Here is a 15,375-nt window from a genome sequence, read left to right as displayed (position 1 = left end):
GGATCATTAAGCATTTCGTGTGTTAAAAAGCATTTTTCTTTTGGGGAAAATACTGTTGAATTTGGGCTCAGGGAAATCCACCGTTTAAAAGATATTTGCTAAGCTGGAAACAGGCGAAATGAGCACCGAGGACAATGATGCTCTAAAGAGGCGAAAGCTCTGTGCAAAGTGGGTGCCTCGCAAGTTCATAATCCAACAAAAGCAACGAATAACTGATTCTTAAAAGTGTTTCGAGTGCTCTTTAACTATAATAAAACCGAATGTTTGCGTCGGTGTGTGACAATAGAAACATAGCTCCATCATTTCCCACTGGGGTCCAATCCACAGTCATTCTAGTGGACCGCACATGATGAACCGGTTCTCAGGTGTGGAAAGGCGAAAAAGTCGGCTGGAAAGGTTATGACATCAGTCCTTTGGGATGGACGTGGTGTAATACATACTCACCAACTGATTACTGGGCCAGTTATAATCTATTTCACTGCGTATTTGGTTGCAGTTCTTTTCTACTATTCCAAATACTTAGCAATTGTATTATTTTTGAGGAAGAATCTATTTAAAATTCATATATTCAAATGATGAATGAGTTATGAACAAATGCTTATGATTTGATTAAATTTTGACATAAAGATATATGTCTTTACCCTGGTTCTATGCTACCTCCCCACCAATTTTCAGCCAAATCGGTTCAGCCGTTCTTCAGTTATAAATGGTGTAACTAACACAACTTTCTTTTATATATACAGTGGAACTTCTTTATAGTGAACTTCCCTACAATGAAGCTCTCCCTATAATGAAGTCATTTTGAATACACAGCTTTTTAGTTCTACTTTCGGTGCATTTTTGTCTCCGTATAGTTAATTTTTTCAAATATGTTTTCGGTTACACTCAATTATTTGTAACTGCGTATTCTCAGAAATAAACGAAATGTAATACGGGGAATCCCAAAATGAAAATACATACATATGTATGTACATTGTAGTAGGAGTTCAGTTGTGTTAAGAAATTGAAGTAAAAATGACGCATCGAAGCAGCATTTCACTTGAAAAAAAGTTATTAATTATTAACAAAGTTAAAGAAGGAAAGGTACGAAAAAAAGATATTGCTAATCAGTTTGAAATACTTCCCAGCACTTTATCAAATATTCTAAAAAATAAGGAAATGATTTTGAAAAATGTAGAAGATGCGGCAATTAGCGTACAACGCAAAAGGCTTCGAACTTGCCAGTTTGAGGATATTGATGAAGCAGTGCTGAAATGGATAGTCGTTGCACGTGGTAAGAATCTTCCTTTATCTGGAACAATATTGAAGCAAAAGGACAAAGATTTTGCTGAAGCACTAGGACAACATGAATTTGAGGCAAGTACAGGTTGGTTAAATAAGTTCAAAAGACGCCATGATATTGTTCAAAAAACTTTATGTGGAGAAAGTGCTGACGCCAACCTACAAAATCGCGAAGAATGGGTAATGAACGTTTTACCAAGATTGATTGAAAATTACAACGCAAACGACATCTTTAATGCCGATGAGACTCGATTGTTTTTCAAATGCCTGCCAAATAAAACACTGACATTCAAAAATGAGCAATGCTTTGGGGGAAAACAAAGCAAGGAGAGAATAACTGTCATGGTGGGAAGCAATATGACTGGATCGGAAAAACTTAAATTGTGGAAAGGCGAAGAATCCGAGGTGCTCTAAGGGAGTAAAATCGTTAGATGTCGATTATGAGTTTAACAAAAAAGCATGGATGACCAGTGAGATTTTTACCAAATGGATTAGAATCTGGACAAAAAATTTGGTAAACAACACAGGAAGGTCTTACTTTTTGTTGATAACTGCACTGCGCACCCTAGTGATGTAAAAGACGAACTAAAAAACATTCAACTTGCTTATTTTCCTCCCAACATGACTTCGTTACTGCAACCAATGGACCAAGGCATTATCTACAACATGAAACAACATTACAGGAAACGTAATTTAACGAATATATTGGCTCAGCTGGATGGGGGAACTTCTGTTTTTACCATAGACTTACTCCACGCTATTCGAAATTTAAGCACTGTATGGGATGTCTATGTTAAACCAGAAACAATTGACAACTGTTTTAGAAAGGCAGGATTTTCAAAAGATGCCATGCAGAATCCATCTGAGCAGTGGGATGAAGAAGACCTTTCAATGGCGGATTTGGAGTCTTCATTTAAAAAAGTGACAATTATCGAGGTATCATTTGAGGACTATGTCAATGTTGATATTGATGTGCCGACCTCGGAAAACCCGTCCGAGGAAGATATCCTCAGCAGCGTTCTAGAAAGTCGCGGAGTTCCAGCTATACCTGGTGAATATTTATTTTTGTTGTAACCAAACAAATATTTATGTAATAAACATAATTTCTTTTTTTTTTCCTTTTTAGATATCGATGAAGACGATTTGGACACTGAAGAAGAAATGGCAGATACTGATGAGGCATTACCTACATTAGGACAAGTTTCTTCTTCCATTAACTGATTTGGAAACTTTTGTTGAAAATTAAAAATGGAAGAATGTAATTCAAACCAAACTTACTGATTATTTTAAATAAAATTACAAAAGAAAAAAATGAATTTCTATATAATGAAGTCTCCATATAGTGAAGCGATTTTCAGGTCCCCTGCGAATTCACTATAAGGAAGTTCCACTGTATATGTACATACAAGTGTGATATGATCACCCATACAACAACTATTTGTAATAGCAACCCCCGATTTTGGGTTCAGACCAAGAAAATATATATATATAGTTGCCGCTGACTTATGGTTTTTGAGATATTTGCATTCAAAATTCAAAAATTTGATTATTTAAAATGCGTGTTTCTCCGATTTATAATGTATTTTACACTTATATTTTTAGCTTTTATATCCACTAACACTTCACTAATTCGTTTCCACCAATTTGTTTTATATTAAATAGTGCAAAAATAACTTTCATTCAATATGCAACTTTTGTACAATTCTTTTTATTCATGCAATAACAAAAGGGTTGTATTCAGTGTTACCTTATGTACATATGTACATATTTTACAAAAGAACCAAAAGAAATAAAGAAAACAAATAATACCCTTTCTAAATTGGCGGCCTTCGTCTGCGCTTCAAAAAAAAAAGCTTGGACGGGCGTATTCAGTACTTTCGCTTTGAACTCCTTTCTGGGTTGGCGGCCTTCGGATAATAAAAACTCTGAAACATTTTACATTACTCATCACACGATAATGAATTTGTATTGGTGGCATAATCTTCCTTTTTTACTTATTTCTATTCGATTACAAAATATTATAACACTAATTTTTTGGTTGCTTGCAACCATTTTCCTATTGTATGAAGAAATGGATTTCAACGAAAGTTAAATATGGAATTAAAGTTATTTATGCACTATTTAATATAAAAAAAAGTTAAAAATACAAGTGTAAAATTCATTAAAAATTATATACCTCAAAGACCAAAAGTCAACGGCAACTATATACACTTGCATATAGTCATTCAGTACTTTTTTACAATATTTAAAAACAATTATATTTTTTGTATGCTATAACCTTTATATGTATGTATGTATATCGCATGAGGAAAAAGTTCCGTTATCGTGGAAATGATGGCGATTTACATCTCACTTAAGTATTTTCATTTCGGAGAGTTTTTATCAATTTTACATTTCTTCCAGTAAAACTGTGCTGTGCGTTTTGGAGGATGGAGTCATGTGTAGGAGTTCACGCAAGTGAGGAAAGTGCTCTGATCGCCATTCACTTGGGAGTGGCCAGAAACGATTCTTTTACACATGGCTCAAGCAGCTCACAACTTCCGGTCTTTGACCTAGTATCCTCTGTGTTGCCTAAGAACATCCGTTCGAAGGCGAAACATCCCTTACATAGGGTTGTGCGCTGGGTTTGGGACTCGCCACGTATGGTCCTTTGCGCATTGGCCACGGCGAATATCGCATTCGATAGAACGATGAGCTGTATGAGATATACGACCACATTGACATAGGTCAGCGAATTAAAAGACAGCGGGGATTGGATTTCCGTTAAAACAACAACAACACAGCGGCTACCCTGGCTAGGTCATGTTGTTCGGATGGACGAAAACACTCCAGTCCTGAAAGTATTCGATGCAGTACCCGCCGGGGGAAGCAGAGGAAGAGGAAGACCTCCACTCCGTTGGAAGGACCAAGTGGAGAAGGACCTGGCTTTGCTTGGAATATCCAATTGGCGCCACGTAGCGAAAAGAAGAAACGACTGGCGCGCTGTTGTTAACTCGGCTATAATCGCGTAAGCGGTGTCTACGCCAATTAGGAAGAAAAAGAAAAGTGTGCTCAAATAATTATGTTGGAAGGTCGTACCTTGTGGAATATTCCCGGTGCAAATAAAACGGTTCTATATTATTGCTTTTCTATTAAAGTTCAAAATGAAGTTTATTGGTTCAAAGTCAAAACGCAAGTGAAGTTAGAAAAAGTACATTCAAAGTAAAAATGAAAAAACGCAGGGCTGCATGAATATGTGAGTTGACAGGGTTGCCTTCCAACACGCCTCCTCAATGAGCATATTCGTGCAACATTAATCTGTGATATTTATTTCAACCCCAATAATTCAGTAAGTTTCTCATGGGTTGGTCTTGCTAAATTCTTAGTAAGAATATCAGCAATCATATTACTGCTGCTACAATATTTTAGTTCAATTTCGCCTGCTCTATAGATGTCTCTGATATAGTGTTATCTGATATCGATGTATTTGCTGCGTGAATGATAGACGGGATTCTTTACCAAATTCATCGCACTCAAGTTGTCACAATTCACGATCATCGCTTCAGGATACGGTATATATAATTCTCGAAGTAACTGCTTTAAATTAACGGCTTCTTTAACAACACATGTCAAAGCCATATACTCGGCCTCGGTGCTACTGAGGGCTACTGTTGACTGCTTTTTAGATTCATACGAAAAAACTCCACCTGCCATGATGATGGCATATCCTGTATACGACTTGCGATCACCTACGTCGCCGCCCCAATCTGCGTCCACAAAACATTCGATTGGTTTACCGGTCCTAGAGTATTTCAGTTTTTTGTCTTGCGTTGAACATAAATACCTTAATATACGCTTCGCCGCTGCTAATTGCTCCGCATGTGGCTTTGTATTACGCTGTGCAAGCTTACACACTGAGTGCAAGATATCCGGTCTCGTGCACACAGCTATATACATAAGCGAACCGATAATTGATTGGTATTGTGACTGGTCAGCCATTTTGCACGTTTTGTCCTCGCAACTAACCTTATGTCCAGGGTCTAATGGGATGGATGTAGATCTACAATCTTCCATGCCTTGTTCGCGTAGTAATCTTTTAATGTGCCCCTTTTGGCATATAGTTATTGCCCCAGTTTCGCCATCTCTTTCGATCTCCATGCTTAAAAAATGTTGAACTTGGCCCTTGTCTACTACTTTCACCTTTTCCGCAATCAAACGCTTAATATGCTGCATGTAACTGATATCGGAACAGGCAATTAACAGATCATCCACATATACTGCGATTATGTTAATCTGGTCTTTATGATGGTTAATGTATACACATGGCTCACTTTCACATTGCTTGAAGCCAATTTCTTTTAATATGGAATTTAATTTTATATTCCACTGCCGACCTGACTGTTTAAGCCCGTAAATAGCTTTCTTTAGCTTTAAACAATGGTTTGGGTAACGCTGGTCTACAAACATTTCTGGTTGATACATGAAAATTTCATCACTCAATTCGCTATTTAGATAAGCAGTAGAGACATCCATTTGGTGTAAATGTAATCCGTATTCTGCTGCAATAGCAAATATCAACCTAATGGTACTATAGCGAACAACAGGAGAGAATGTTTCTGTATAATTAACGCCATAAATTTGCGAACACCCTTTCGCTACCAGCCTAGCTTTAAAACGCTGAATATTGCCTTCTTTATCCCTCTTAATAGAGAATACCCATTTATTTCTCACAACCTTTTGCCCTTTAGGCAGTTCTATGAGCTCCCATGTTTTATTCTTGAGCATCGCATCATATTCGTCTTTCATCGCGTTAAACCACTGTTCTGAATGTTCACTAGATAACGCTTCATCGACTGTGTTTGGTATCTTAATTTCGTCTGTAGTCATTAAACTTAAATAATTGTATACCTTTCTTGGCCTACCACATTTTCCAGTACGAATAAACTTTGGCCTGCCTGGCAACCTTTTCGCTGCAACTAACTCTTCTTGTGCTGATTCAAAATCATCGTTACTTCCTTCTGATTGTGAATCATCGGAACCCACTTCAACAAGGTCAACATTTTTATTTGACTGCGTATCATAAATCTCAACACTGATATCATTCGCTCTTGCATCAGCATTTGTAACAATACCCTCAATCAATGCTGTGTCTGAATGTTGCGTACGTTCTGCCCTTTCTATAAAGTATACATCTCTGCTTACAATTAGGCATTTTGATTTTCGATCATACAATCTGTATGCCTTCGCTGTATCTGCGTAGCCAACCATTGTATATTCCTTCCCCTTTGGTTTGAATTTATCATGTTGACGTTTATCAAGAGCCACCGCATATGACCCAAATGCCCGTAAATGCGCCACTGTCGGTTTGCGACCATGCCATGCTTCGTATGGCGTCACCGTGCCTAACGCTTTAGTTGGTGATCGGTTCCTCAAGTATGCTGCCGTATGCACTGCCTCGGCCCATAATGATTCTTCAACGCCAGCGTCGAGCATCATACATCTTGCCATTTCGATAAGCGTTCGGTTTAGCCTCTCCGCTAACCCATTTTGTTGTGGTGTATAGGGGACCGTCAGCTGACGTAATATCCCATTTGATTTCAAAAACTCATCAAAAGCGTTGTTGACAAACTCTTTTCCGTTGTCGCTTCTTAATACTTTTAATTTTTTGCCTGTTTGACACTCTGCCATCGCCTTAAACTCTTTGAATTTCTCAAACACCTCGTCTTTGTGTCGCAAAAAATAAACAAAAATGTAGCGAGTTTTATCGTCGGTGAATGTCAAAAAATATCTCGCACCGCCAATAGACGTTTTGTTGATAGGGCCGCACACATCGGTATGTACCACTCCCAGCACTTCTGCTGCTGAATTTTGTGCACTTCGATACGGCCGTTGACTGCATTTGCTAGACATACACAAAGTACATTTCACATCTGCTGATAATTTTAGTTTTAAACCAAGCACCATGTTCTTGTTATTCAGCTCCCGTAGACTTTCAAAATTTAAGTGACCTAAACGCTTATGCCACTTCATCGCATCATCGATAGTTTTCCTCGAAAAATACAATTTGTTTTTATTTGTTTCAAGTAAATACAAATCACTGACCTTGCTAGCACTCAATGTAATTGCCCCGTTCTTGTCCATAATTTTCGCTGTATTTTGCCTGAACTCCACAATGTAGCCGCTGCTTACTGCTTTCGAAACTGATATGAAGTTGCACTGCAAACCGGGTACGAAGAGAACATCAACAAGTGTGACGTCAAACTTCCTTGTTTTTAATCTAACAACCCCTTTGCCTGTTGCTATCATCTTATTGTCGCCCGCCAGCATGATTGATTCTTCACGTGTCTCAAACTTATCGAACATGTTGCGGTTGCAACATAAGTGTGACGAAGCGCCGCTGTCGACGCACCAAGCATCGCTATGTAAAAATCGGTCATTGCTTGCGATGAACAGACCATTTTTCTTTACATTTCGTTGCATAGAATGTTCTCGTTGTTTCTCTTTGCATTGTGCCGCGAAATGGCATTTTTTTCCACAGAAATAGCATTTGAGGTTCGATCGTGTGCTTTTGCCATTGCTTTTGCTATTTGAACTTGCTGTGTCATTTGACTTTGCGTTAACCAAACACCTTTTTTCAGCGTATGTGCTTTCTTGTGCCATGAACGCCTGCGCCCTACTTTCGGTATATACAGAATTGCTTATTTTTCTTCGTTCGCCTTCTTCTATCAGCTTGATTTTAACTGCATTAAGGGATGGTAGCGTATCACGCGATTCCAAAGCAACCACCAGATTTTCAAAGCTTTTTGGAAGACTTGCCAGTAGCATAATAACAATCAATTCCTCTTTCAGGTCAACTTCAATTTCTTTTAGCTTTTCTGCGAGTGTTGTAAACTTGCAAACATATTGCTGAATACACTCTTCATCAGCCATTCGAGTAGCAATTAGCTGCTTAAACAATGTCACTTTTCTTACCGGACCTTCTGGTATGTGCACCTCTTTTAATCGCTTCCATGCATCATTCGCTGTGTTGCAGGTTTTAATATGGCTTATTTGCATAGGTGTTATGCTAAGGATAATTGTGGCCTTTGCTTTTTCATCCTTTGCTTTCCAAAGTAACACGCTTTTCTCATCTGCACCCTCGACTGGACAAGCAGTCTCTCCGCACGTAACGAACCATAATTCTTGATGCACTAGAACACTTTGCAGCTGTAGACTCCACGAATCGTAATTAGATTCATCTAATTTCTCAATATTAAAAAATGACGCACTCATTTTACTCGGCTCCCAGGAATTTGCACCTGGGCCCATAACCTGTTGGAAGGTCGTACCTTGTGGAATATTCCCGGTGCAAATAAAACGGTTCTATATTATTGCTTTTCTATTAAAGTTCAAAATGAAGTTTATTGGTTCAAAGTCAAAACGCAAGTGAAGTTAGAAAAAGTACATTCAAAGTAAAAATGAAAAAACGCAGGGCTGCATGAATATGTGAGTTGACAGGGTTGCCTTCCAACAAATTATTTAGCGGTATTAAATTTTATAAAATAATTTGCCGGGTAGAAAACCAAAAAATACCACCCGTTCTGACGACAAGACCCTGGTTAGACTAAGTAAATCGGATCCATTTTTAATTTCCGCAGAAATAAGGGCTCAATTAGAGGAGCACTATGACGTACAAATATCGGCGCAAACTGTACGAAGACGACTGTAAGAAAATTCATTGAATTGTCGCTTAACAAGACGAAAACCTAAAGTTTCGAAAAAAAATATTGAAAACCGAAAAGCGTTTGCTAAAGACCATCTTTGAAAGGACTCTAAATGCTTGAATTTGATAGTTTGGTGTGACAAATCCAAATGCAACGTATTCGGCAATGATGGAAAACCATATGTAAGACGACCACCTTTGCAAGAACTTAACACCAAGTACAATAAAAAATCATGTGAAACATGGGGGGTGGTGATGTGTGTTGCTTCACGTCTTCAGACGTTGGTCCGATTGTTTAAATGTACGGGAAAATTACCGGAGAAATGAACAAGGCTTGGATTTTCTAATACGACAACGACCCCAAGCACTGCTCATGGGTCGTTAAAACTTGATTAGGTATTAAAAATATTAAGATTCTGGATTGGCCAGCTCAAAGGCCGGACCTAAACCCCATAGAAAATATCTGGGGAAAACCTCGCAACAATACTCTTTATGACAAATAACACAGGGAGAGTGGAACAAAATAAGTCTCGCCCATTGTGCTACTTTAGTCCAAACAATGTCGAAGCGATGTACTGAAGTTCTACAAAATAAAGCATATGCAACTAAATATTAGCTTTTGGTAAGGTAGAATTTCAAAAAAATTTCGTATATTTCGAATAACTAACTTTTTTTCCGGTAAATTTTAGAACATCATCCCCCGATTTTGGGGTTAAAATTGGTATGTACGGATAGAGGAGGTCCTCCAGATCAAGGATTTACATATATAGTTGTCGCTGACTTATGGTTTTTGAGATATTTGCATTTAAAGTTCAAAAATTCAACTATTTAAAACGAGTGTTTCTCCGATTTATAATGACTTTTGCACTTAAATTTTTAACTTTTATATCCACTAACACTTCACTAATTTGTTTCTAATCATTTATTTTATATTATATAGTGCAAAAATAACTTTTATTTAACATTTAACTTTTGTTCAATTATTTTTGTTCACACAATAACAAAAGGGTTGCATTCTAACTAATAACTAACTGTCGGACAAACACCTGGTAGTGCTCAGTTCGGCACAATTCCGATTTCTTTGGCGCCGCGATTTGAAGGTATCGTTGGAAAGAGGAAGTCCTCCTGATTAAAAAAAATACAGGGTTATAGGTACCGCAAACGTTTACGAGATATTCGACCTTAAAGTTCAAAAATTCCCAAAACTCGAACATTTCAACAAGCTAATTTACCACATTAAACACACTTTACTCACATGTTTCACTTCAAATTAATTAAATTAAACTATAAACTATTAAATAAATCCATATTTTACACTTTTAACAGTTTTTTTACCGAAGAAATCTTTATTTTAAAAATTACATTTTACACTCGTAGTGAACACCAAGTGTGTGCTAAAAATTACGACGAAATGGAGCGCTGCCATGTGATAATAAGGAAATTCGCTGAAATGTCATTTTTCCCAAAAATTCCTCTATCCATTCATGTGGATATGTTCTTTATTTAATTTAATAAACAAATAAGTAATATTATATAATAATATTAATAATATTATTATTGTCACCTAATATACAAAACAACGTATTATTAAAAATAAATGGTAAGCGCTGACCATTTTATAACCAAAACTCAAATTTTGTTTCAAAATCAGTGCAAGATAACCAAAAACTATAACCACTTTTTAACGAAACACAATATATTTTTTATTTTAACGCAGAAAGCAGTACTACGCGAAAGTACTTCACGTCACCCCGGGTATTCGCTCGACCAGGGTTATTTTTTTTAAAGCGCGGCCGAAGGCCGCCAATGCATAAAGGAGTACTACGCGAAAGTACTTCAGTCACCCCGGGTATTCGCTCGGCCAGGGTTATTTTTTTAGAGCGCGGCCGAAGGCCGCCAATGCATAAAGGAGTACTACGCGAAAGTACTTCAGTCACCCCGGGTATTCGCTCGGCCAGGGTTATTTTTTTAGAGCGCGGCCGAAGGCCGCCAATGCATAAAGGAGTACTACGCGAAAGTACTTCAGTCACCACGGGTATTCGCTCGGCCAGGGTTATTTTTTTAGAGCGCGGCCGAAGGCCGCCTACGCAGAAAGGAGTACTACGCGATAGTACTTCAGTCACCACGGGTATTCGCTCGGCCAGGGTTATTTTTTTAAAGCGAGGCCGAAGGCCGCCAATGCATAAATTAATAAATTTAGGTAAAATATACCAAAACAAAAGTGAAATGTAAGCTTATTTCAAAGCTTAGAGTGTGTATTTAAATATACAAAGTAAAAAATGTGAAAAAATTTTGTGAAACATAGAAAAATAAGATGTTTTCTTAGTGCAAATTTTTGAACTTTTAATCGTGAATATTTTAAAAAATATTAGTAATTTTTACATTATTTTTGGATATTCCTCTGGAGGAGCTCCCCTATCCGTAGATACCCCATTTATACGGAAATTCGGTTTTTTTACTCCTTCCTTTGCGTTGAACTCCTTTTTGGGTTCCATTACAACATATGATAACACTAATTTTTTGCTTGTTTACAACCATTTTTTTATTTTATGACTAAATGGATTTTAACTAAAGTTTGATATGGAATTAAAGTTATTTTTGCACTTTTTATTATAAAATAAATGATTAGAAACGAATTAGTGAAGTGTTAGGGGATATAAAAGTTAAAAATATAAGAGAAACACGCAACTTTAAATGCAAATATCTCAAATACCATAAGTCACCGGCAACTACATATATATCAGGGGTGAACGCGGGGGGGGGGGGGGGTTTGGGGTGTTAAAACCCCCCCCAAAGTAATTGAATTTTTAAATAATAGAATTTAATTCTACATAGTCATTTGAAAAATTGTAATTTGTTGTTTTCAAAGCAATATTTCTGCCGACGATGTATGAATATGTAAAATAAATGAATACATTAGTCACTAACAGCGTTGCCGTTTTGATACAATTGTATCTTTTTTGATACTTTTTTTTTCTAAATTTTGTGATTTGATACTTTTTTGTTCACAAACGGCCTATTTTGATACTTTTCTGCTGATAGAATTTAATTTTTTGAAACTATGAAAATGTTAAACTAAAAACAAACCTATTGTATCTGGATAGTATTAAAAAGTTGTAGGAATGTAGGCCAATTAAAAAACCCAGAAAAATATAAACTGGACAGAGACATTTTTTTTTTAATTTGCTTCAAAGTAATGAGCTTGCCTTATAACTCTGTGGCTGCTGAACTGGATTTTTTTAGATTTAAGGGGAATTGTGAGTCGAAAATTGACTTCTTTTGAAAACTAGTTCTGAACTGAAAAGTCACCAATAAGGTTTCTATTATTTTTTTACAGTTTATTGTTAATCATAATACAGGAAAAATAAAAACTCATTTATTATGACTTTCAGTTTTCGTTCCATGAGCAAACTGTTGTGAAATAAATTTAAATTTAAAAAAATTATGCTATTTGCAAAAAAATACTTGAGTGTCTTAATTAAAATGTCTATATTTTTAATAAAAACAACTAGAAAAAACTGGTCTGAATTAGATACACAACTTTACTTATTATTTGTTTTTTATTTGCTGAATTTAGAATGTAGAAAAGGTTAAAAATCTTTTCTTCAGATTATATTTTCTAACTAAAATTTTGAATATATTTTCAGGAACTGGTTAAATCAAACAAAGAGATCCAAAACTTTTTTAGTGCATCGTTTTTTAAAGATTGGAGCAACAATCCCTATATCTGTCGCTTCAAGTGAACGCTCGTTTTCCTCACTTCGCAGGCTTAAAACACATTTAAGAAATAAAACTGGAGAAGCACGCCTGAACGGAATGGCTCTCTTGAATATCCATAGAGATATAGACGTGACTGAGGAAGAGATTTTAAATGTTATGGCCCAAAATAAAGGAAGATTAGACTTCAATTTGTGAATAAAATAATGAAACATTGCCTTTTTACATAAAACCCCCCCCAAATTTTTTTCCTGCGTTCGCCACTGACATATATGTAAATATGTATACATGATTGATCTGGAGGACCTCCTCTATCCGTACCAGGAATAAAGGGTTGTTAAACTTATTCCAGTGTGAGAGCGCCTCAAAATTAGCGTTTTTTATAACATTTTCCATTATGGCCAGATTGAACAAAATTACAATTTTTGGGCATTTAAATTAAAACACCCAACATTTAGTATGAATAAAAATTACTATATAGTGGTTATTTATTATATGGAGAAACTATTTAAATCTTTTTAAAGAATATTATAACAACTGACTTTTGTCCTTTCAATGCCCAATAATAGGATTTAAGCTTGTTAGCTCTCAATCATTAAATGTTTTTAATAATTTTCCATTGAAAATAAAACTATGATGCTTCAAATTACAAAACGTTTCATCAAATATCTTTAAATTTCACAAATGTATTTAATTTTCATTGTTTTACATTTTTTATAATGGTCTTGAACGATGCAACAAATCCCTCCGTTTACATATTTTTTTGGTAAGATTTCAATCTGGCCATCGCTCGTTTATAATTGCTAAACGTCAAAACCTCCCCCAATCCAGTCAACTGTCAAAGTTTAGGTGGTTTTGACGTTTAGCAATTGTTCTCTCACTTCCAGTGAGAGAGGAGTTGGACATCTCTTTATCTCTGCTTTTTATGCTAAAAGTTAAATAGGCTAAGATTTAGAATAGCATCCCCGGATTTCGGGGATAAAATGGGTATCACTGGAAGGGTGACGTTCTCCAGATCACGAAAATATATATATATAGTAGTTTTTTCCGCGCCGTGCTTCAAAAGAAATAACCATGGCAACCCGTTTCTTATTGTGCAAATGCAGAGAATTGTAACTAAAATAAAATAATTAAAATAAAGCTTTATTTACAACCAATATTAAAAAAAAATTAATATACAGAAACGTTATAGTGAAGTGTTAGTAAGTGAAAAGTGCATAATATAAGTGAAAAAGTTATTCACAATATACAAATTATCAATGTAAAAGTTATCAATTTTTCAAATTTAAATGCAAATTTCTTTAAAACTATAAGTCAGCGGCAACTATATATATATATATATATTCGTGATCTGGAGAACGTCACCTTTCAAGTGATACCCATTTTATCCCCGAAATCCGGGGATGCTATTCTAAATTTTACCCGTTAAATATGTATGTACATACATATGTATGTACATATATACATATATGTATTCTGATTAGAACTTAATTAAAATTTCTTATATTTTTTGTAAAAACAAGTTTAATTTCTGTACTAAAAAAGTTGCTTGGGAGATACTTTCATATAATAGTGGCGTGACTTTATTATATGAGCACAAATGTATGTATGTACTATATATTTTCTAGATCGGGAGGACTTCCTCTATCCGTACATACCCATTTTAATTCCGAAATCCCAGCCCAACTTCAACTGAGGAAATACCCCCTTAATTAATTAACATGAAAAAATGTAATATCATTACAATTGTCTTATTATACTTACTTGTTGCAGTTGTTTCAGTAATCTCGACTTATGCGAGTCGCTCCATGTGTTCGAGGAGAAATAGCGTAAAATCGGCATGGCGATAATCACCCAGTCAATATTTTTCTTAATGACACGTGTGGAATAAACGAATCAAGCGGTAACTTAAGTGAATAGAACGATACCCTTATGCAGCGTTGTTTAACAGCAACTGGCAATTAAATATAAATTTATGTCTGCACCTCCTCTACCGTGGTCTGCACTTCGCAATATTAAACTATGTTATTATACATATGTATATACATATATACATACACATATGGTATGGTTAGGTTGTAATATTTTTCTTCAGAGGTTATCAGCAATAAGCAAAACAAATACAGAGGACTAAAATTGTATGTCAGTCCAGCGATTATCAATACCTTATTTTCATATTTCGCTTATGATACGATTTAATTTAAAAGATCAATGCTGATAACAAATTAATGAAAATATTTTCATTATAACTTGGCAATTGCATACAAAATAAATGAAATTCAGGATTATGACATACATAAGCAGAATCTACATTATATACTGGTTAATGAATATTCAGCTGGTAACAAGAAGAAGAGTTCTATCATTCTTGATTTTTGGTAGCTAAGAGTCTTATCACACGAAGCAACTTTTGTTGCGGCAACTCTTGGTTTATAGGCGAGGGGGCGACGAGGAGAGGGGAATCGCGCCGAGTTTCCAGTGTTCAGCAACTCGCTTTGTGTTCTTATTCGTAGCAGTTCGCTGCGACGTTTTTCGGCATTCGTGTTCTTTCTTTCGTAGTACATAGTTGCATTTGCGTATATTTTTTTGAAATTAATATTTTGAATATATTTAAAAATTTAATTTCATCTTTTGGTAAGTAATTTGCAAATATGTATACAAATATACATAATATAATATAAATATTTTAGAAAATG

At 35.7% G+C, this 15,375-nt stretch overlaps 1 protein-coding gene across 1 annotated transcript in view; it reads right to left on the bottom strand.

Annotated features, from left to right (window-relative positions):
* The window catches only part of LOC120769154 (phosphoribosylformylglycinamidine synthase), a 46,468-nt gene extending 31,565 nt beyond the window's left edge, over window positions 1-14,903 (bottom strand). The window contains exon 1 of the mRNA XM_040096036.1: window positions 14,444-14,903. Within this exon, the coding sequence (XP_039951970.1) occupies window positions 14,444-14,521 (78 nt within the window). The 5' untranslated portion in view covers window positions 14,522-14,903. The remainder of the gene's footprint in view (window positions 1-14,443) is intronic.
* Window positions 14,904-15,375: the final 472 nt, after the last annotated feature.

The sequence above is a fragment of the Bactrocera tryoni genome, chromosome 2 (assembly GCF_016617805.1).
Source record: "Bactrocera tryoni isolate S06 chromosome 2, CSIRO_BtryS06_freeze2, whole genome shotgun sequence".
Lineage (NCBI taxonomy): Eukaryota > Metazoa > Arthropoda > Insecta > Diptera > Tephritidae > Bactrocera > Bactrocera tryoni.
The sequence above is the reverse complement of the archived record's forward strand: the minus strand, read 5'-3'. Positions and strand labels throughout refer to the sequence as shown.